This window comes from Gossypium arboreum, chromosome 6 (assembly GCF_025698485.1).
Source record: "Gossypium arboreum isolate Shixiya-1 chromosome 6, ASM2569848v2, whole genome shotgun sequence".
NCBI lineage: Eukaryota > Viridiplantae > Streptophyta > Magnoliopsida > Malvales > Malvaceae > Gossypium > Gossypium arboreum.
In genome coordinates, this window is record NC_069075.1 from 26,306,901 (window position 1) to 26,331,432 (window position 24,532).

A 24,532-nucleotide genomic window follows, 5' to 3' on the forward strand; every position below is an offset into this window, starting at 1 on the left:
AATCATCTAATTCAGATTCAAAATAATAAGTGATGTCTAGGTGGATTTTTTCCTGGGTATTGTCTTTCTCTTTGGTTATATTCAAGTATTTTCTCATCCTATTCTCTGTCGTGTTCTTAATAATTAGTTTAGTTAAATTTAGATTAAAAACATCCCCTTTAGTTTATAGGCTAGATAATAAAAAGATAGTAATTACAAATACTTTTAGTCCTCGTGGATACGATATTCCCAACTTACTATAGCTATACTACTATTCGATAGGTGCGCTTGCCTTTGTCGTGATTTTAGTTAATGTTAGTGAATCACTCATCAAGACACGTGTTACTTGGTTAGATAGTCAATAAGGGTTGGTTTACAGGGCGTACCGAAATCAACTACATAAGGAAGAGGTGGAGGTTAAGGTGTCATTGATCGCTATAACCAGCTTATCATTTGGAAGGAAATTTTCACTTTCAAGGATCAACTCAAGTCTAGAATATTCTAAGTCTAAGGCTAAGAATTGGCACATTTGATTATCTAATTTAATTTCAGTTATTTAATTTTGCATTTATAATTCAATTACTATTTTGTTCTTTTTCTATTTTAACCCTAACCAACTAAAACCCCCTTCGTGTTATTTTTAGCACAGCACGTTATAAGTTGTGGGTACGACAGCTGCCATGACTTTGGAATCTGGTCACGCAAAAAACGATATTAGGAATCCAGCCTCTATGGAATCGGTCTTAATTTTCTATACTACTGTTTAATTTAGTTAGAGCATAAGAAATTTATATTTAATGACGTCGACAGCTAAAAGCCAAAGATATAAAAGGTTTGAAAGTAAGTGATTCTACCCTTTTTTTTACCTATGTAAAATAGAATGTCGATAATGACAATATATCGCAAAGAAAAGAAAGAAAAATTGAACGTAGATTTTACATGAAAACCCTTTCAGGAAAAAAATCACAGGTAGAAGAGATGAAATTTACCAAGTCAAATTCGAATGATTACAAGGAATATAAACTGCGTCTATTTATAGGTTTAGAAAAACTTATTCTAATTAACATTTAATAAAAGTAATGTAGTAAAATTGAAACACCTTATTCAAATCAATATCAAATAGAGGAAGTAAACTTCTATATGGATTCTTCTTGTGCAGCCTGTATCATACCGCGAGGGCAAAACCCAATTACAACCCTAGTCCTATATCTTACTTATTAGGGATCTACGATGGACTGCGACTTTCACTCTCGTAAATCTCTCTCTTATCACTTATATTTTATTTTAATAAAAATCTAGATCACAACCCTAACAATCTAAGTTTAGATGTTGAACTTCTCCTTCGTCTCCTTTTTATCTAAATATCTTGGTGTGTGTGTTTTCATAAATAATTGATGCTTTTTGAAGTCAAATGGAGTACTACTCTTAACAGGTTGTCAAACAGAACTTTTCTGAAAAACATAAATGAGATCTAATTTAAAATGCTATCCCCACTAAGATATTTCTTACAAAGGTCATTGAATACTAGTCGGTTCCCCTATAAGTCGTAAAGCTGATCAAAGAGATCCATACTGTTTTATCTTTTATGGGGGCTCATAAAAATTCAAAACTTCAAATGTCAAATCAATGGAATTGTGCATCAAGTGAAAAATGGATATGCAGCAATGAGTTTCCTTGAAATTTCTAGTTACCAGGACGGCCAACTACAATGTTGATGTTCTTTAATTGGGCGGGGGGAGGGGGAAATTAAAACTAGAAGAGCACCATGCATCACATTTGTCAATTGAATTCATAAAATTATATTAAATCAATCAAATTCATAAGGTGACACTGAAACTGTCACAACCAGAAAGAATGAATGGGACTATTTACATTCTAAGGGCTTCCGGATTCTTGCAGGCAACAGACCTGTAGATCAAGGTAGGTAGCTCTTGGCAAGAAAAGTCGTTCAACTAGCATGCAACTGCTAAGGGGTGCTCACTACTATTGACAAAATCCTGAATCTGGTTTGATTTCATTGGAGTTATTAGATGTAGATGAAGAGTAGAAGGAATGAACACTGGTTGAATTTTGGGTCTGGCTTCTACTTGAACTGTGATCTTCCTTCTGTTGCTGCAGATCTCTCATGGCCTTGAACCTTAAAGCTTCAGTAAAGCTGCTTGGTTCTGGTATTGAGTCAGGAACCCTCATTCGCCCTTCAAGCATGTTTACCACCTCGGACATTGTAGGCCTAAGTGATGCAGATGCATTTGTGCAGAACAGAGCTACTTTAACCATGAGTTGCACTTCTTCTTTTTTGACTTCGGACCTTAACCTCTCATCAAGAAGTGCTATAAAGTTTCCCGATTGTTGCAAATGGCATGCCTGCAATACAGAATAATATCCGGATATTTGGTGTTACATTCCAGTATAGAAGAAATCTGCAAACTAGTACACAAAGTGGTCCATCAAAAGAAGAAAGAAGGCAAGTACCCAATCCAAGAGACAAACAAACTTTTCGCTTGGCATGAAGTTATTGGTGTTCTTCCCACTAACGAGTTCCATTGTTAGAACTCCGAAACTATATACATCTGCTTTGTGTGTCAGGTGGCCCCATAATGCATATTCTGGTGCCATATATCCTCTGCACAATAAAATTGTGATGTTTTATGCAAAGCACGGTTTCTACGCAAGTCACTTAGTAGACATAAAGAGGAGGAAGTTTGTTGACTACCAAAAATTAGGGAACTCACATGGTTCCAGCAACTCGGGTGGTGATGTGGGTCTTCTCCTCTTCATCGAGCCTAGCCAATCCAAAGTCTGATATTTTAGGGTTTAAGTCACTATCGAGAAGCACATTAGTAGCTTTAATGTCTCTGTGAACAATCTTGAGTCTTGATTCTTCATGCAGAAAAGCCAGACCTTTAGCTATACCAATACAGATCCGAAGCCTCGTAGGCCAGTCTAGTTCAAGCTGATTATTTTCTGAACCTACATATCATGCCAAGAAGGTATAACTTGTATTAAATTTTATCCATGTGAAACACGACATTAGTTAATAATGTCTTAATTCTTTAATAGTTACAAAGAGTGAAAAAAAGGATGAGAGCATGATGCAGGACTCACCAAACAAAGCACGAGCAAGGCTATTGTTTTCCATGTACTCATACACCAGTAGCAATTGATCCCCTTCAACACAAAATCCATGAAGCTTGACAAGATTCGGGTGTTGTAAACACGATATCATCCCAATCTCATTCAGAAATTCACAATTTCCTTGCCGTGATTTAGAGGACAGCTGCTTTACTGCAATCCTGGTTCCATCAGATAACTGACCCTGAATCCCGAACTTTATTAGAATAAAGTAAATATTAGTAATAACAGGATCGTCATATAGCATTTAGCTAGGCACCTTGAACACGGGACCAAAACCTCCTTCTCCAATCTTGTTAGCAGGATCAAAGTCATCAGTGGCAACTTTAATCTGTTTCAAAGTGAAATTCCCCAATGACGAGTCTTCTTTGGTATCTGTCCAAAAAAAAGTTCCTTCTTATCTACACATGTATTGACTACAAAAAGAACTTCCTTTCGACTTTCAGTTGCTTACTATCTAATTCTATCATTTTCATGACAGGTAATTTAATTGCATCATTGACGAAAAAGCTACACTAAATCGAACGGATGAAGGACCTTGCTATTGCACTCACTGTTCCTGCAATTGATTTATTTAAAAGGAAACGGGGAAAAGGTGGAATAACTCCACTTAACTGGGAAATATACAAGAGAGTTCGACCAGCAGAAATGTAGAAAGTCTGTAAATGCAAAGAATTAATTTCTAAATAACACATCACCAACAGAATTAGAGGATGTACACTCCACTTAACTGGGAAATATAAAAGAGAGTTCGACCAGCAGAAATGTAGAAAGTCTGTAAATGCAAAGAATTAATTTCTAAATAACACATCACCAACAGAATTAGAGGATGTACCTTCTTTCCACCAATATTTCACAAGCAAATGGCCTTTCCACCAAAGAATTCCAAGTGTGAAGAGGACAAGGCATGATCCTAGAACCCCAACAACAATGGCATATGAAGATCCATTGTTTTTTCTTTTTGAGCAAGGTTTAGAATCTGCCCAACACAGCAATGTTAATTAATAACGCAGAACGGAAAAAAGGCCTAGCAGAAATCTTTTAAAGAAAGTTTGTGTTCATTTATGTTTTTCAGGGAATGGGGTCTCAAATTAAAAAATGCAAGTGCTGAAGGGGCGAGGAAAGACTATACAAGCAGGTATACCAGATATTACAGAAATAGCTGATACAAGTGGCCCATAGGCACTTCTTTGAGGAATCCTTGTTGTTCCTTTGCCATCCCAGAAGAATCGAATCTCCAAGAAATTAGTTGTCACACTTACATTTGAAATTTGTTTAACTAAAGGCTTTAGTGAACCCTTTGCCTCTGATTCAATATTGAAGTCTTTCCACACTAATTTTTCCTGTGACGATTGAGGTTAATGTACCCACAATTTACTCCAAAAAAGGAAAAAAAAAAAAAAAAAAAAAAAAGGGTCTTCATAAGCATGTTTAACTGATCACCTGAACATAAATGTCAAATATGCGCCTACCAAGGCTGTTATATGCTTCATCTGGAGTAAACTGTAACTCTGCAAAATTGAAAGTTATGGTGTAATTTCCATTCTCTAAGCAATAATGGAAATAAGTGAGCGATATTGGAGCTCTGCGAGCTGTTGTGTACAGTTCTGAGATGTTTGACAATGGCTTTGATACGGTGTAACGTGTATTTTGGAAATCATTGTCATCCATGAAGTCTCCAGTGCTACTAAATCCCCAATAACTATCTTCTTTAATATAATATTTTGCTGCACCACCTTCAACATCACCATCTCCTTCATATAATATGTTTGTTTTATGTTCCTTGATCCTTGTGCCCTTTCCACCACAATTAACATGTAAACAATTTGAATCTGCTACAAAGCAAATAATCAGTATTAAAGAAAGAAATAAGGTAAGTAATATATTTAAGGAATACAACATAAAGCCATTCTTTTACAGCTATGGTACTGTCATGAAATTTTGTACCAAACTCAGCACCATTGTGAATCTTTAATCTGATTGTTCCATAAATACATTGCTCCTTGGTGAATATGAACTTGGACTAATCAATTATCTATTAGTTTATTTTACTGTGTTCTTCATGTATGTTAGTGTTTCAAGGCTGCAACTATTTTTACAAAAAAAATAAGACTAAGTGCTAGGGAGATTTGTTAGCTTGTTAGTAGGAGTAGCAATTTGAATTTATTTTGTATATAAGGGCTGCTTTGTTTATCAATTAAATCATCCCTTCATTCATATTTTGTTCTATGCTTCAATTAGTTCTTTGCTAAACCAACAATGGTATCAAGAGCTATTTTTCTTGAGAGACCTGTGAAAAAAGTTTTGTGAAAGTTTTGAGAGAAAATTTAATGGAATCGGGATCGAGTAACCTGTCCATCTTAACCCCACTTGTGTTTGATGGAGAGAATTATCAAGCATGGCTACATGGAGGGTTGTGATTATTAGGAAGCTATCGAGGAAGACTATAAGGTGGCTCCACTTCCCAACAATCCATGAACCAGATCAAAATGCACAAGGAGAGAAAAACTAGGAAGGCTAAGGCAAAGTCTTGTCTTTATGCTTCAGTTTCACAAGCCATATTTAATAGAATTATGGCTTTTGGATCAGCGAAGGAGATATGGGACTACCTCAAGGCTGAGTATCAAGGAGATGAGAGGATCAAGAGCATGAAGTTGTTGAACTTGATCAGAGAATTCAATAGGCTACAAATGAAGGAGTCTGAATCAATCTAAGAATACTCGAACAAGCTGATAGATATTGCCAACAGGGTAAGAGCTCTTGGGACTGATCTCTCTGATTCTAGACTAGTGCAAAAAATACTTGTCTCTGTGCCTGAGAAATATGAAGCAACTATTGCCTCTTTTGAGAACACTAAGAACTTGAATCAGTTGAGAGTAATGGAGCTAATCAGTGCTTTACAGGCACAAGAGCAGAGGAGACTAATGAAGCAGGAAGGAAGCATAGAAGGAGCTTTGAAGACTAAGATGCAACAGAGTGAAAGAAGAAAGGATCAAAAGTGGAATGGAAAGAAGAGTGGTGGCGGTAGTGGTTCAAAAACTGCTGCAAAAGGTAATGGTACTGGAAATTCTCACAATTATTCTTCATGTAAGTTTTGTGGAAAACAGAATCATCCTCATTTCAGGTGTTGGAAAAGGCCAGATGTAAAGTGCAGAAGGTCTAACTCGATGGGGCACATTGAGAGGTTTTGCAAGGAATCAAAAAATCAGCAACAAAGTGGAGCACACGTTGCAGTTAAAGAAGAAGAGGAACAACTATTTGTTGTCTCTTGCTTCTCATCAAGTACTCCATGTGAAAATTGGTTAGTTGATAGTGGTTGCACCAATCACATGACTTGTGATGAGAAGCTGTTTAAAGTTCTTGACAGGTCATTAAAGTCAAGAGTAAAGATAGGAAATGGAGAATACCTAGAAATGAAAGGAAAAGGCACAATAGCAATTGAGAGCTGTGCTGGAACTAGGTTGATTTTAGATGTTTTGTTCATGCCTGAGAATGATCAAAACTTGTTAAGTGTGGGGCAATTGGTAGAAAAGGGATTCAAGGTAATGTTTGAAAAAGGAATGCGTCTAATCCTTGACTCTTGTGGCAATATATTGTTGAAGATCAAGTGCAAAAGAAGAGTTTCTCATTGAATCCACTCGATGATGAGCAAGTGGCATTCAAGTGTCAAGTCAATGACTTTGAATTGTGGCATAAGAGGTTAGGACAATTTCATCACAAAGGTTTGCAGTTCATGCAGAAAAATGATATGGCAATTGGGCTACCAGTTTTGGAGGAGTTAAATTTGAGCTGCAAAGCTTGCTTGACTGGCAAACAAACAAGGTTGCCTTTCAAAAACTCAACTTGCAGAGCCAAAAAGAAGTTGCAATTGATTCACACTGATCTGTGCGATCCACAAGCAACTCCTTCATTTAATGGTAGCAAGTATTTCATTATATTTATTGATGATTTTACCAGAATGTGTTGGTTTTATTTTATGAAGCAAAAATCTGATGTTGCTGATGTGTTTTTTAAGTATAAAAGATGAGTTGAGAATCAAACTGGTTGTAAGGTTCAGGTTGTCAAATCTGATAATGGGACAGAATATACCTCACAAAGGTTCAATACTTTCTGTGTGAAGCTGGGGTAGAGCATCAACTCACTGCTCCCTACTCCCCACAATATAACAGAGTTAGTGAGAGGAAAAATAGGACCATTATGGAAATGACTAGGTGCATGCTGCATGAGAAGTCCCTACCTAAGGAGTTTTGGGCGAAAGCAGCTAACACAGCTGTATTTTTGCTAAATAGATTGCCTACAAGGGTATTGGAGAAAAAAAACCCTATGAAGCTTGGATTGAAATGAAGCTAACTTTGAAGAATTTGAAGGTATTTGGTTGTTTATGTTTCTATCATGTTCCACAAATTAAGAAGGACAAGTTGGGAGAAAAATCTGAGCATGGAATATTTGTTGGTTATAGTTTGGTGTCAAAAGCCTATAGAATCTATCAACCTCACGGAAGATGATTGTGAGTAAAGATATTCAATTCCTAGAATATGAGCAGTGGGATTGGACAAGTGATGCAGAAGAACGAAAATAAGAGTTCTCTCTTAATCCTAATGAACTGGTGGATGATACACCAATTAAAGGTACAAGATCATTGAGCGAAGTTTATCAAAGGTGCAGTGTAGCTATTTTTGAACCTGCAGGGTATGAGGAAGCCAAAGATGATAAGGAGTGGATGGAGGCAATAAAGGAAGAGTTGGGTATGATAGAGAAAAACCAAACATGGGAACTAGTTTAGAGGCTTGCAAACAGAAAGGTGATTGGAGTTAAGTTGGTTTTTAGGACCAAACTTAATCCTGATGGCTCAATGAACAAGTATAAGGCCAGGTTGGCAGTGAAGGGATATGCACAAGTTTGGGGAGTTGATTTTTCTGAAACTTTTGCACGGAGACTCAACAAGGTTGGAAGGTGTTTCAGTTAGATGTGAAGTCAGCATTCTTGAACGGAGCATTGAGCGAAGAAATATATGTTTAGCAACCAGAGGGCTTCATCAGACCAGGTCAATAAGGGAAGGTTAGGCTCTCTATAGGTTGAAACAAGCTTCCAGAGAATGGTACAGCTAGATAGATGAATATTTGCTAAACTTAGGCTTTGTAAAGAGTTTGAGTGAATCCACTCTCTTTTTAAAGAAGTTAGGTACAAATTTAATCATTGTATCTCTCTATCTAGATGACATGTTGGTGATAGGAAATGATGCAACTCAAATTGAACTATTCAAGAAGGATATGATGGAGGTATTTACGATGACTGATCTTAGTAAGATGCATTACTTTCTGGGAATAGAGATCAAGCAAAGTCAAAATAAGGTGTTTCTTTGCCAAAAGAAATACATGAAGGAGATTCTGAAGAGGTTCCATATAGAAGAGTGCAAGAGTGTGAACACTCCAATGAATCAGAAAGAAAAACTTCAAAAGATGGATGGGGCAGATCCTGCAAATGAGAAAGTGTATAAGAGTCTTGTTGGGTGTCTTATATACCTCACATCCACTAGGCCAGACATCATGTGCACTGTAAGTGTTTTGTCCAGATTTCTCCATTGTGCAAGTGAAATTCATATGATTGCTGCAAAAAGGGTATTAAGATATTTGAAGGGGACACTTGCATATGGAATCAATTTTAGCAAAGTTGAGAAGTTCAAGCTATGGGGTTATTCTGATAGTGATTGGTTCAGATAACTAGAAAATATGAGAAGTACTTTAGGGTATCGCTTCACGTTTGGCTCAGGTTGTTTCTCTTGGTGTTTAAGAAAGCAAGAGATGGTGGCTCAATCAACTGTGGAAGCTGAATTCATTACAGCTACAACTGCTGTGAACCAAGCCTTGTGGCTAAAAAAGCTAATGGATGATCTGCATTTGAAGCAAGAGGGGAGTATAGAAGTGTTTTTGGATAATCAAGCTACTCTAGCTATTTCACTTAATCCTGTATTTCATGGAAGAACAAGTATTATATGCTGAGGGAAGTACAGAAGACAAGTCAAGTAAAGCTGGTTTATTGCATATCAGAAGACCAGGTGGAAGATATTTTTACCAAGTCTTTCCATGTTAGTCAATTTGAGTTTTTAGGAACAAATTTGATGTTTGCAGCACTTGAGTCAGGAGGAGAATGTTAGTGTTTCAAGGCTGCAATTATTTTTTTAAAAAAAATAAGACTAAGTCATAAGGGGATTTGTTAGATAGTTAGTAGGAGTAAGAATTGTTAGCTTGTTAGTAGGAATAGCAATTTGAATTTATTTTTTGTTGAGGTTGTTATTTGGGACTTGTATATAAAGGTTGCTTTGTTAATCAATTAAATCATCCCTTCATTCATATTTTGTTCTATGCTTCAATTAGTTCTTTGCTAAACCAACAATGTATAACACTTTCTTTATTAATACTATGTCCAGATAAAGTATAAAGAAATTCCAGGATAAAGTTTACTGATGACTTTTCAAAAACCTTAACTTAGAAACTCAGTAACCTCAAAACAAATAACTATTTTTCGTATCCATTATCCAACTTTCCAACTCATACAATTATGTGACAAAATTTACTTATTTATCAATAAAAGTTAATAGGATGCATATAAGTTATAAACTAATTTTTGTACATCTTGCTGAAAATAAGATAAGAAACGCTAAGAGAGAGATGACACTAATCATCACAACACTGATTCACTTCATATGAAAGAAACCTGGGTAAAGAGCTAAAATACACATGGTCAATCCAATAAAGTAAAGGGTTGAGCGGACTAAATTACTGGCAGTTCACCTATTTCCTACTCCTGAAGGAGACAACTTACATTGAGGACACGTGAAATCCTTCTTGCATGGAAGAGCTCCCCTCCTGTTAAAGAATTTGAGAACTGAAAATAATTAGCACGATGTTTGAACAGTACAAACAAAAGATCTTGAAGCCACCAAACATTTTAAGGGAAAAATAAGAAAAAGGGAAGAAAGGGAAAGAAAACTCTTACAAGTTGTTCCTTGACGAAGAACTACGAAACAAGTTTAAGTTCAGATTCCTAAGGAAAAAAGACGAGATATTTGTTAGTTCTACATCATATCAAAGATGAAAGTATAAAGGAAAGACTAAAACAAAAGTAGTCTGACATGTTCTCCTGACAAACAGGTTTCTCAGGGCCTTGCCATTCAAAGTTATTGTATGAAAGATCGCTGCATCCAAGCATGGAGAATTAGTATAAATTTCCAAAGAAAAGATCAGAATGAACTTAAATAACACTATTTGATTATTCAGAGATTCTTCTTTTTGCCCTCAGACAAGGGAATAAACGGAAATGTGATAAGAAGTATCATAGGCAGAAACATACATGCTACTTCCTTGCTTCAGTATAGAATCTGGCACATCTCCGCTTAGCATATTGCCACTTAAAAAGCTAATAAAAAACCACACCAGATGGTCAGTATTTCCTATCAATCATGATAAGAGAAAAGAATCAACTTCAAAATATGAAGAAACTTAGAAAAAGATTATTATTCATTCTGCTAATTAGTTTACACCTATAAAGAGAGGAATTCACACAAACAAGGAAAACAATCCCTAAAAAACAGTAACTTCCTAAGAATCAGTGACTGAGATTAGTTTCTATTTACAAGGGAACTCCTAGTAATAAGGTAAGTTTTTTGTCCTTAATCTTAGGAATTCCAACACTCCCCCTCAAGCTAGAGTGTAGATGTTTATCAAACCCAGCTTGCCAATAAGTTCTTCAAACATGTTTCTGTTCAAACTTTTAGTTAATACGTCTGCAACTTGTTGTCTAGTAGGTAGGTAGGTGATGCACACTTTTCCTGAGTGTATTTTTTCTTTTATAAAGTGGCGATCTATTTCCACATGTTTGGTGCGATCATGATGCATGTGATTATGTGCTATGCCGACAACTGCCTAGTTGTCACAAAGACATCTTCATAGGCACGTGTAAGGCACTTTTAGTTCCCCATAAGTCTTCAGATCCAAACTCCTTCGCATATACCATGAGATAGTGCTCGATACTCGCCTCTGACTGCTGCGTGCTACAACAGACTGTTTTTGCTTCTCCACGTCACGAGGTTACCCCAAACATAACTACAATAGCCACTTGTAGAGCGCCTATCGTTAATGAGAACACCCTATCTGCATCAAGTGTAGACTTCCACATTCTAGTTGGCGCTTTTCTTGAAATGCGTGCCTTTACCGGAGTCCTTTTAGATACCTTAATATTCTATATGCAGCTTCCGTGTGCTTCTCCTCGGGCATGCATGTCTTCGACCGATAACACTTACATCAAGGCTATGTCTGTGACACCCTAAAGTGACCCCAATGGAAAGTGGTTTCGGACCACAAAATCGAGTCATAAAATAATTAACCATTATATTTGATGCTTATTATATGTATATAGGCATGTGTGAAAATTTCATATTTGAATTTTGTTAATTGTAAGTGAATTTTGCTAAATAGGATTTGTGTGAGAAAATTTAGAAATGTGCTAGGCAAATGTTAAAGTGGCCTATTGATGCATCTTAGAAAATGTTGTCCTTGCATGTCAAAATACCCAAAAGATGAACTAGTGGCCGGCCATGCTATGGGATTAACCATATTATAAACACTTTGTGATAATGGGGTATGTAGGAAACAATAAAAGAAAAAAACGTTAGTAATAAAGAAATGAAAAGGGAGGGGTGATGAAAACAAGGTTGTCTCATCCATGTTCTCCCCCCCTCCATTGCCTTGGGTTGAAGAAAGATAACAAAAAAGAAACAAAAAAATGCATGCTCATCCTTCTTTTTGATTGCCGAATGTGGGAAAGGGAATATTGAAGAGGAAAAACCAAGGTAGTCGGCCATGGCTATCCTAGTTTAAGGTATGACTTGTGATTTTCTTTTTAATTGACTATGAGATTAGATTGATAAGTGCATAGCTTATTTAACCCATGGTTTAATTTCATGCATCAATAGACAAATGTCCATTCGGCAAGTGCTAAATTGGTGTCATTTTGATAAGTTTTTTTGAAAGATGTTAATTAATTGTTAAGTGGCTTAAATGATGTTTGAATGAGTAGAGTTCATGGTTGAAAAGTATAAATTAAAAGTTGCCGTGTGAGTGTATATACATTTTAGAAAGAAAGATGTTGTTTAGTTGAATTTTCATTTGATAAATGTTCATTCGGTCAAATGGGAGAAGAATGAGATGAATTTAAATGTTGTGGTTTATTATATTTTAGTTGCTAAATGAAGAAAAATCGGCTAACAAGGGAGTACTAAGGCCGAATATGATTTTGAATATTAGTGGTGTAGTTGCCGAATTTGAACTATGAAGTTATTGAGTAATGTGTGTGTTTTAAGTGATAGAATTGAGTGAATGCTTGGAATGTGATATGTATGAATTATGTGTTAAATTAAGGTTTGCTAAGCTAGCTATCAAGATGAAGTGCAAATGTTAGTAATGGATTGCTAGTGTATATATGTGTACTAGCCGAGCTTTGAATTTAAATAATGGTTGGAGCACCATGTGTTGTAATGAGATTATTTGAGTGAAATCATAGATATTTATATGATGAATTGATTGTGGATATACATGCTTAAATAAGATGCACACATGAATGAATAGATAGCTTGGTGTTGCATGTATTCGGTCATAAAGGTGCACATGAGGAAATGTTAGATTAATTGTATTAAATTGCTCAATGTGATTAAAAATGCGTATGACCATTTTGTGTTTGAGCTAAAGGTGGCCATATGACCTATCAAACTCCTTGTCATATTCGGCCATAAGCTAGCATAATGAGACTTTAATAAGTTATATTTGTTTGAATTAGCTTAAGAGCAAAGAGGATCAAAGTCGGATAGGAGAAAAGAGGAAGTAAACGAATAGCCGTGGACATCTAATCGTCGACCACTTCCAAGGTAAGTTTTAAGCGATTGAACATTGAGTAAATTCAACCATAATAGGACATAATGAGTTGATTTAATAAGATATGATGTGGCCATGATATGTCTTAAACTCAAATGGTAAGTTCATATGTGTTTGGACTTGTAAATTTAAGAGCAAATTGTAATAATTTGCTTGGACAGCAGCAGTAATGTGATTTTAGAAAATCACTATAAATTGTTGGTGTGGAAGTATAGGCTGAATAAAATATGTAATCAAAGCTTAGTTGGTCTAGTTTCCTATAAAAGAGACCGTGGAAGCAAAGAAATTTCCTATAAAGAGATATTTAAAGTTGTGTGGGACAGGTCGAAATGACTCAAAAATCCCTGCTCGCTTTTAAGAAAATCACTATAATTTGTACAAAATGGTTACAAGATAAAATTTATATGCTTAGACTCCTTAATGAGTCTAGTTTCAAATGAAATCAAATAGAACATACTTTGAATTCTGTACAATGATAATTTTGATTCAGTAGTGAAGACTGGTCAAGTTAGTCAAACAAAGGAAACAGGGAAACTTTAAGAAAAATCTGGTATTGATTGGCCAAACCTAAAATTCTGAAAAATTTATGGATGGAAGATATACGAGTCTATATTCGGGAAAATTAACGGCAAGTGATTTGGAGCCTTGTAGCTCCGGTTATAAATAATTTAGTGACCATTGCTCAGGAAAAATAGCTTGTAGTGAATATGTGATTTTGTTGTAAACATGGATAAAACTTATTTTAGTTGCTCATAAGCTATTGATTAAACCCATACTTGAATTCTAATTCGTGATACTGTAAAATGATATATGAGTGTTAGATGGATCTTTGATATTAAAATTTGTGAAATTGTAAGTTTATGAGTATTCGAATATGAAATGATAGTATGGCGTGAAATTGAATTATTCATTAGAAAATGATTGATTTAGATTCGGCCAAGACCAAGTCTGTACATGATAGTATATGTGGTATGTGAAGTATATTTGAATAATTGTGATGTGAATACATGAAAATTTATATTTTGATTTAAGATTTTACGCGATGAATGTGAATGTGTATAAATATGAGATAAGGCCTAATGGCTGATGTGATGAATGTGAAAGTGTATATATGTGATAAGGCCTAATGGCCAAAGTGATGAATGTGAAAGTGTATATATATGTGATAAGGCCTAATGGCCGATGTGATGAATGTGAAAGTGTATATATATATATGTGATAAGGCCTAATGGCCGATGTGATGAATGTGAAAGTGTATATATATGTGATAAGGCCTAATGGCCGATGTGATGAATTTTGAAAGTGTATATATGTGATAAGGCCTAATGGTCGATGTGATGAATGTGAAGGTGTATATATGTGATAAGGCCGAATGGCCAATGTGATAAATGTGAAAGTGTATATATGTGATAGGGCCGAGTGGCCAACGTGATGGATGTGAAAGTGTATAAATGTGATAAGTCCCGGCGGCATTTGTGTCAAGATTATATCCGGTTAAAACCCGCAGCCTTATGCGAGAATATTATCACCGATTAATGATCAGAGGCTTCGTGCTCGTACTATATCCGAGCTCTAATGACCCGATGACTACGTGTGGAGATTTTTTCCGGTAAGCCCGAACTAAAGGTTTTTTGAAGATTCAAGTAAAGCGTAAGATTATGTGACTTCACAAAGACAATTAGTAATAAATACATTCAATGCGTTAAGTTGGTCAGGTATGTATTTGAGATTATATTTAAGTTTGATTTAAACTAAATCACAAGGTCGTTATGTGATGCACATGTGAGTAAAACAATAAGACTGTTCTATGATTATTGTGCATTTGGTCAATGTGGAAAGTCAGGTAAAAATATGTAATGTACCTATGATCATAAGCGGTCGCCATCAAGTGAGAATTTATCTGCCTATTACATATGATGAGACGTGCATATTCGGAAAAGGGGATGGTATGCCCGAAGGAAGAGTGAAATAAAAATACGAACAACTATGTTATAATTTGATTGTTATTTGTTGATACTGCTTGAAACTTACTAAGCATTGTAATGTTTACTCCGTGTACTTTGTTTCCTCTGTTTTATAGATCTCATTTAGAAGCTACAGGCTCGGGGATCGTCAGCAACTAGTCACATTATCACCATCCACTGTTTGGTACTGCTACGTTTTGGAATATCTTATGGCATGTATAGAATAGACTAGTAGTGAGAGGATATTTTGGTTAATGTATAGGACTACCCTTTTGTTGTAGGTCATGTACCTTTCGGTTTTGTGTAAATTTGGATAGCCATGCGAAAATGCCTTAAGTATACTTTGATCATAGCATTATAATCATTTTGTATATCGACCGTCGAGAGGTATGGAAATGTTGGTAACGGTTAGTCATGGGAATGGTTATTCATGATCACTTTTGGTATATGTATGACAAACTCTAGTTGATCCATGGAGGATCATGAAATAAGTAAAGTTTACCTTAAAAATAGATGCTGGCAGCAACAGTGATGTGGATGTGAAAAATCTCTAAAAATAGTAGGAATGGAATTAAATAGCGAATAAATTATGTAATCGAACCTTGATGAATCTATTTTCATAGGAAAGTAACGAAACGTTCATATGAACAGTATATTATGAGATGTTAAAGTTTTCGTGAGACAGGGCAGAACGGTTTCTAGATCCCCGATCGACTTTGGAAATTCATTATAAATTAACCGAGACATTTAGAAGTCATGCCATATATGTATAGATTCCTTTTTGAGTCTAGTTTCTATAGAAACAAACGGCATTAATATTGAAGCCTGACAGGAGATATCCAAATCGTAATGCATGAAGGTCAGTGTAGTCGCACCACATGAACCGGGAGGCTTTAACTAATAAACTGTACTAATTGGCCCGACCAAAATTCTAGAAAAAATCGAGATGGATATATGAGTCTAGTTTCGGGAAAAATTTCAAACTGATTTTCGAGTTGTGGAACTCAAGTTATGATTTTTAAAGTGACAAGTGACGCAATCACCAACCGTCTGGAAAATTTTTAAATGGACTGTGAGAGTAAATGAATTAAGTCGGTTAGCACCTCGTGTTCGACTCCGGCAACGGTCTCGGGTACGGGGTGTTACAATGTCTGGACGGGTGTGAGATAGGTAGATGAGTCTTCCTACTAGTCGTTGATATCTCCCCCTGTCGATTTCTTCTCCATCCTCATCAATTCCCAATTTAAAGTGAAATTCCATAGGAGTTTCAGCTGGTTTGCAGCCCATCAAACCAACTTCTGACAATAGATCAAGAACATATTTCCTTTGAGAGATGGAAATACCTGTTTGGGACCTTGCTACCTCCATACCAAGAAAGTATTTAAGATTCCCCAAGTCTTTAAGCTCGAACTCTGTACCAAGAAATTCTTTCAACCTCACAATTTCGCTTGAGTCATCTCCTGTTAATATTATATCATCCACATAAACGATGAGGATGCAGCATTTTCCCTTTTCCGAATGCTTGTAGAACATGGTGTGGTCTGCTTGCCCTTGAATGTAATTTCTGCTGGTCATAGCTTCTGCAAATCGGCTGAACCACACCCGTGGAGATTGTTTCAGCCCATACAAGGACTTCTTCAACTTACACACTTGGCCCTTGCTTTCTTCAAACCCGAGTGAGAAATTCATGTACACTTCCTCACTTAATTCTCCGTTGAGGAAAGCATTTTTTACATCCAATTGAGTCAAGTGCCAATCAAGGTTGGCAGCAAGAGATAAGAGGACTCGAATGGTGTTTAGCTTGGCAACTGGTGCAAACATCTCGTCGTAGTCAAGACCATAAGTTTGAGTAAAACCCTTAGCCACAAGTCGAGCCTTGTATCGATCAATACGGCCATCGGGTTTAAATTTCATAGTGAAGATCCATTTGCATCCTACTGTTTTTTTTCCCTTAGGTAGATCCGAGACTTCCCATGTTTCATTGTTTTTGAGGGCCTTCATTTCTTCCATCACAGCTTGTCTCCACTCAGCTGATTCAAGAGCCTCTTCTATGGAGTTTTTACAGAATCAATATTAGTCACAAAAGCTTTGTAAGACTTAGATAAATTTCCATAGGATACAAACCGAGAAATAGGGTGTTGAGTGCAACTCCTTGTGCCCTTTCGAACTGCAATTGGAAGATAGATGGATGGTGACGGAGGTGAGACTTCTGTTTCAGAACAGTCCTCGGTTGGGGATGCAATTGGCACTGCTGTATCAGTTTCAGGAGAACGATTCCGTCGAGAGTAAACCTGGATTTCGGGAACCTGTTTTTGTTGTTTTTCTTGATCAGAGGGCTGTTGTACTTCGGTGGTGGTATTGTTATTGGGAAGGATCGGGCTAATTTCTTGCTGTACAGGGGAAAAAGTCTCTAAATCTGGGATTACCATAGCACCTTGGTTGTTAGGCTTGTTTGTGATAGTAGTTGTAGGATCATGAGGTATAATGAGGAGAGTATTAAGGGTCTCATCTTCATTGAAAGTCTCCCCTGAAGATGAGATGCTGCAAAGTATGGTTCATTTTCAAAGAAGGTAACATCCCGAGAGACAAACATTCGGCGCAAGGTTAGTGAGTAACACTTATAGCCTTTTTGTGTGGGGGAATATCCAATGAAGATGCAGGTGTAGGCTCGAGGATCAAGTTTGGATTGATTTGGTTGATGGTTATGGACAAAAACTTTGCAACTGAATATTTTGGCTGGAAGATTAGGAACACGAAATAGAGGAAAGGACTTTAGAAGGGTATTTAGAGGTGTTTGGAAATTAAGGACCTTTGATGGCATTCGGTTTATGAGATAGCAGGCAGTGAGGAAAGCCTCTCCCCACAAGTATTTTGGAACATTCATGGTGAACATTATGGCTCGAGCTACAGCAAGAAGATGTCGATTTTTTCTCTCAGAGATCCCGTTTTGTTGAGGAGTGTCAGGACAAGAGCTTTGGTGTATAATGCCTTGGTCAGAAAGCTATGGGCTTAGGACAGAGTTAAAGTATTCTCTCCCATTGTCAGTGTGGAAAGTATGCATGGTAGAGTTGAACTGCGTTCGAACCATTGAGTGAAAATTTTAGAATAATTTGGGTGTTTCAAATTTTTCTTTGAGGAGATAGACCCAACAAACCCTAGTGTGATCATCAATGAATGTTATAAACCACCTAGCCCCTGTAATATTTTTCACTCGGCTAGCTCCCCATAGATCACTATGGATTAATGAAAATGGTTGGGACTGGATATATGGTTTTAATGGGTATGGCATACGGGTATGTTTGGATAATTGGCAAATTTCACGCTTCAAGGAATTAGTACTTTTATTTCGAAATAACAGCGGAAGATGTTTCTTCAAATACAAAAAGTTTGAATGCCCTAACCTACGGTGCCATAACATAATCGTGTCCTCTTTTGAAGTGGATAGAGCCAATCCTCCTTGTGTGTTGTCTTTATTCCAAACATATAGTCCATCATCAACTTTAGCAAGGCCAATCATCCTCCCGATTTACTTCTCAGATCACACAACCAATTGCGTAAAATTCAGCAAGAAGTTTTTCATCCTTAGTAAGTTTACTAATTGAAAGTAAATTGCAGGACAAGTTTGGGACATGTAGGACTTTATCGAGAGAAAAATTCTCTGTTATTTGTACTTCTCCTACTCCAGCCACAGGTGAGTAAGAACCATCAGCTATGCGGATTCGGAACTTGTCATGACAAGGGGTGTACGTGTGAAACAAAGTGGAGTTACCTGTCATGTGATCGGAGGCACCCGAATCGAGTATCCAAGAGGATTGATTATTTAATTCAAAGGCAATATTGAGGGCAGTACCTTGGGTGGCTAGAGATCCATGAGCAGTGGAAGTACCAAGTATCTTATGGAGAGTCTCAAGTTGGGTTTTGGTTAGGCGAACATCGAGAACATCATCTGCAGCAGTGGAGGATAACAGGGCAGTCTTATTATCCTTCGGTTTTTTTTCAAGATAGCCATGAAGTTTGAAGCACTTTTCCTTTGTATGATCAACACGGTTGCAGTGGTTACACCATGGCTGGTTGATCCGTAATCATTTCCAAAGACGTGGTTTTTGTGGTCGTGGACCTCTGGAGATGAGGCGAGGTCTCGATGAGACCGATTGCCAAGAGTTGTCACATGTTTAGGTTCCTTTGAGTCTCCCATCATGACAAGACGGCGCTTTTCTTCTCTTCGAACTTCTGCAAATGCTTCACCGATGGTTGGTAGAGGTGATCTGCCCAGAATTCGGCCACGGACCTCATCTAACTCACGGTTCAGTCCTGCTAGAAACTCATAAAGACGTTCATTGTTGAGGTGAGTCATAAACTTGTGTGTTCCAAGCCTTCACCCCAATCTGCCTCATAGTACATATCCAGTTCCTGCCACAAAATTTTCAGATTGTTGTAGTTGTGAGTTACTTCAAGTGTCCCTTGTCGGATATCCTTTAACTTAAGCTTGATCTCAAATACTTGGGAGGCGTTTCCAAGATCCGAGTAGTTTTCTTTGACTGCATCCCACGTGTCTTTTGCAGTTTTGAAAAAGAGATAGGTGCGGCTTATATGGCCTTCCATCGAATTAATTAGCCAAGCCATTACAATTGAGTTGTTGAGTTCCCAAGTGGCATAAGTCGGATCAGCTATGGTTGGTCGTGGAATTTCTCCATTGATGTATCCTAATTTGCCACGACCACGAATCACCATAAGGACCGATTGAGACCATTGCAAGAAGTTCTTCCCATCTAGCCGATGATTGGTGATTACAAGGGAGGAATTAAGTTCACCTTGAGTGATTCCCTGATTGACATTCTGAGTTATTTGTGAAGTCTCAGTTTCAGACAGAGTTTCATTGAAGTCACCCATGGGAGGAGGACAAAACCGAAGGGATTTTTAGGGAGGGAGATTAAAGACGAATGAGCAGGATCGAATGAATCCTAAAGCTCTGATACCATGAAGAAACTTAGAAAAAGATTATTATTCATTCGCTAATTAGTTTACACCTATAAAGAGAGGAATTCACACAAACAAGGAAAACAATCCTAAAAACAAGAACTTCCTAAGAATCGGTGGTCGAGATTAGTTTCTATTTACAAGGAAACTCCTAGTAATAAGGTAAGTTTTCTGTCCTTAATCTTAGGAATTCCAACAAAATAAAATTTTAATTTCCCATATCAATGTCAGTTTTTAAATGACTCGAGACTGGACAAATTTAACACTAGATCTCAGTTATGATTGCTCTTATCCTATCATTTTGCATACACCTATATTTTCTACCTTCTACAATAAAGAAGTTAAAAATGCTTATTCAGAATCTTAAAACCATCCTTTTTCTGCAATGAAGTCCAAAAGTTAGTAAAATGCAACCACAATTTCAAATTTATACTTACACAAATCTTAGATGATCTGCACTTATCCTGGTTGGAATTTTCCCAACTAACTTGTTGAAACTGAGATCCCTGTTGCAATGGTGAGATAATTTCAAGAAAGTGCCCAAAATTTCAAACATGATTTTGCAAACTAGGAGTCTCAATGAATCAGTTACAAACTTGCTTTTTGAATCAAAAGGATACAAGTTGATTGCAGGCAATAACTTGGCGATAGAATATCTATTCAAGAAGGATCTTGAAGTAGACTTTAACCAAATAAATAATAAAGAACTCTACTCCAGAATATTACGTCCAAAGGAAGTAACAGGACTAAGGCATGAACTTCACTTTCATATACATGTCTAGATGTATCTTCCTCAGTTAAAAATAAAAGCAAACTAGTTCTAAAACCAAGAAACAAAGAAACCAGACATGTTATTGTTGACATGCCACCAATTCTAGAACTGCCTGAAATTTTGGGCTTTTAAGCTATCTTAGACCATTATAACTGACATGCCAAATTCATTATCTAAGTGTTAATTAAATACTAAGCACCCTTTGGCCAAGTGATATATTCTTATTTATAAACCTGATGCTCTACAAATTTCTAAGCATAAAGACCGTGACGTTTTCAGCAGAAGATTTGCAGTCCTTCAAGTGTAGAATGAATAACATGTCTGCAGCCGAAGTTTGAACAATGGCCACTTTACAGCACGATGGTAGAGAACAATGTAATTATGGCTGTCAACCAAATGTTACTGAGGCTATAGTTTTAGTTTCTTAAAAAGAGAATGACGGACTTATCTACCAGAACCAAAAAACAATTACAACTTTAGTTTCTTAAAAAGGAAGTGAATGCAAATAGAGGAAGGCAAGGACACTTCATGCCCTAGAACCTTGCACTTGTTTTACTTACAACATTTCCAGATTCTTCATTGCCCAAACGTAATCAGGGATCTCTCCAGAAATGTTGCAACTCCTCAAAACCCTGCAAAAATATAACAGGCTTAGGTTCAGTCAAAATGGATCCTATATAGATGGCACCTTCAAAATATTTGATAATGTGACACTAAACATACAATGTTACTAGGCCTTTCATGTCTCTGAGCACAGGAAAATCCTGACTTGGCCCATTTATATCACTAATCCTCCTGCGCAAAAGATAAGTACAACATTTACAAACCCATCAGTGAAAAAAAAAAGCTAGTTGTGCAATATTAAGTCAATGACTGCAAGTAACGGACACATTACACTCACAGCACAAGTAAATTTCTCAAAGGAGATAGATTCACAGGTATTGGTCCCTTGAGCCCGCTTGCATGCATTTCTCTGCAATAATTCCAAATAAACAAGTAAAAATGTAAGAAAACGAATATATGCATATGTACATATATTAAAAATCTGAATTTTATTTTAACTAACAAACTTACAGTCTGCTGAGTTGTTCCCAGTTTTGTATGAAACCAGGTATCGTTCCATTAAAATTGTTATCATTTATCCTACTGCAATAGACAACAAAATGCTGTTGGTCCTATGATCACATCGAGATACATGGTTTAAAGTACAGGCAAATTTGAAGAAACTTACAGATCAGTTAGATTTTTTAGTAGACTAAACGTCACTGGCAAATTTCCAGTTAATTGATTGGAGGAGAGCATCCTGAAATTAAAATAAACGTAAAAAAAATGAAAACAAATCATTTAATGTTGATGACGGGCAAGTAAAGTAATTAACTGATTGTACAAGAGCATCCTGAAATACTGGGTTTTCCCTTACAATGTAGTCAAGTTCACTAAATTCCCAAGTTCAGGTGGTACAGGACCCGAAAATTGGTTTGCTTCAAGACTCCTGATTAAGAAAGCATCAAACATCCTTCATAAATTTCCTACTGAGTGAAAAAGAAAGATGAAAAAAGCTATAATTTTGTAGGATATATAGCTATACATATAAAAAATGCAGAGTTTGGTATTTTGATTTTGCATTGTACCTTCTTTCTAGGACTACAATCTTCATAACATCCTCAAAATATTAACTAAAATATACAAAAAACTCAAGTTCTGAACATACAGATATGTGAGAGCGGTAATATTTCCCAGGTACTTCGGAATTTCCCCTGACAAGCGATTTACTAGAAGAGAGCTGCACAAAAACTTCAGGTTAATATACCACATGAACAAAAAATTATGTTAAAAGTTTCAAAAACTTACATAGAAGTCAACTTCATTGAAGCCCATTCAATTGGAATGGTACCATTTAGGTAGTTGTAAGCAAAGTCACTGATAAAAAAGTAAGGTTACTTAGTACAGTTATCTACTATTGCTGTAGATTATATAATCAGTATGTACAATATAAACATCATAGTTAATCATTTCAAGAGCTCTTACATTTCCCGAAGGTAAGGAAGCTTAACCAGTTGAGGGGGAAGTATTCCAGGAAGGTTATAACCTTTGATCGCTCTAAAATACATAAGCCAAGATGTATTAGTACAACAACAACAAAAAGACACAGATACTGATAGCCCTAAAAGCTTCACTAAAGAAACCATAAACTACATAAATTATTGAAATAGATACTCAAATAGCTTTACTGCGGTCATTGATTTTAAGGGTGTCTGCAGATATGAATATCGAAACCATGCCTCAAAAGGAGAATCCATGCAAATATAAGCTACTTCGATTACAACAGCCAAAACTACCCTCAAATGTTGTCATTGACAACCCCCTCAGATTCACTTTAGTTAGAAATAACCATGCATAAACATACTGGACACATGGAATAAATCACCCTTAATCAGATCAAAGAATTAAAGTAAATTAGCTAGTAACAAAATGAAGGAATAATACATTCTTACGACATGACAAACAGTGCCATCCGCCTCACATTCGCAAGAGATCTCATGCTCGGAATTTTTTGGTGGCACTAGCGTTACCCCAACCATTTCAATTTCACAGGAATCACCAATAAATTTCCAGTATGTGGAGCCCATTGCGGTAGTAATCTCTTCCAAAGCATCAACTAGGAGACATTCATAGTTCCATAAGCATCGCAGCAATATATATGAATGTAAAAATGAACAAAAGCATCTTAATTGGATCAGCATTGTAATTTGTAAACCTATAAACTGGATAAGAAGGGAAGGAAAATATTAGGATTATCTGCTTAAACCAAAACATCTCAATCACCCATAACATTAGTTCACACTCAGCGGTCAAAACCAAAAGACTATTCATCATTGACTCAATATTTACGACTCTTTGATTCCTTGTGGACTATAGACAATTCAATACCTCAGGCACAAGTATCACTTACAGATAAGCTTTTGAATAAAAATGGAAGTTTTAGTGTCATTATGAGCATGAAAGAAGGGTACCTAAGCGGAAAAACAGTAGTTAATACCACCTACTTTCACCATAATCATATACTTCGTAATGAACCCAAGGAATTTAAAGCAGCAAGATCCTATAAGATTCCAGTTTAGAGATAAGTTCCTGCAATGGGTTTTAATTTGAGGAACATCCAACAAAAACTAAACCAAGTAAAAACTTAAATCCATTTCCACTTTCCTTTCATTTTAACCAGCGAACCCCCCATAAAAAAACATTTTCCCACACTATCTCATCAACCAAATAAAAACTACACTACTAAAAATCAAATCTTGAACTCTGACTCACCTTCTTCTTCGGGCACCTTCGACTCAGAATATCTAAGCAAGCTGAAACAACCCACTGCAATGATCCAGAAGACAAAAAGCTTCCTGGTAACCATGATGACCGTAACTTTTAAAGAACCTATGAGAAGCAGCTCTATTAGAGTTCGACCCCCTTGAAAATGTAGAATAAAAAGCTAGTGTTTGTAATTATAATAGTGCAAGTAAAGTTAGAGACTTGATAAATCCAAAAAAAACCCAGAAATCGAGATACTGGGATGTATATTATAGAAAGTAGATACTGGGAAAGTAAAAAATACATTTGGTATATACTGAACTGTTAATTACATGAAAATGGAATTTTTTGTCCGGAAATGTTGGGATCTTTTTAACAGGGTAGGAATGTCTTAATCGTTTTTAATTGATATTTATTCTATTTTATTTGCTGCAGTAAATTCACGTTTTTTATATTTCCATAACAAAGATTTGCTG

General features: G+C 36.4%; 1 protein-coding gene across 4 annotated transcripts; it reads right to left on the bottom strand.

Annotated features, from left to right (window-relative positions):
- Window positions 1-1,648: 1,648 nt before the first annotated feature.
- On the bottom strand, window positions 1,649-24,532 carry LOC108486238 (probable LRR receptor-like serine/threonine-protein kinase RFK1). 4 transcript variants are annotated; one of them, XM_053029432.1, is made up of 25 exons: window positions 24,389-24,532; window positions 24,066-24,182; window positions 23,238-23,409; window positions 22,779-22,850; window positions 22,602-22,670; window positions 22,462-22,533; window positions 22,171-22,242; window positions 21,982-22,053; window positions 21,825-21,896; window positions 21,652-21,723; window positions 21,474-21,545; window positions 21,311-21,382; window positions 20,416-20,484; window positions 10,462-10,527; window positions 10,244-10,306; window positions 10,108-10,155; window positions 9,934-9,977; window positions 4,555-4,943; window positions 4,256-4,454; window positions 3,947-4,090; window positions 3,371-3,486; window positions 3,085-3,295; window positions 2,712-2,949; window positions 2,452-2,602; window positions 1,649-2,343 (listed from the first exon to the last, which is right to left on the bottom strand). In XM_053029432.1, exons 2-25 carry the CDS (start codon window positions 24,157-24,159, stop codon window positions 1,963-1,965), a joined length of 3,030 nt encoding a protein of 1,009 aa, XP_052885392.1. In that variant the 5' UTR covers window positions 24,160-24,182; window positions 24,389-24,532; the 3' UTR covers window positions 1,649-1,962. The 4 variants fall into 4 exon arrangements, with proteins under 4 accessions (XP_052885392.1, XP_017645666.1, XP_052885393.1 ...); XM_017790177.2 differs by having other exon boundaries at window positions 24,066-24,435; XM_053029433.1 differs by lacking the exon at window positions 24,389-24,532 and having other exon boundaries at window positions 23,238-23,515; window positions 24,066-24,162.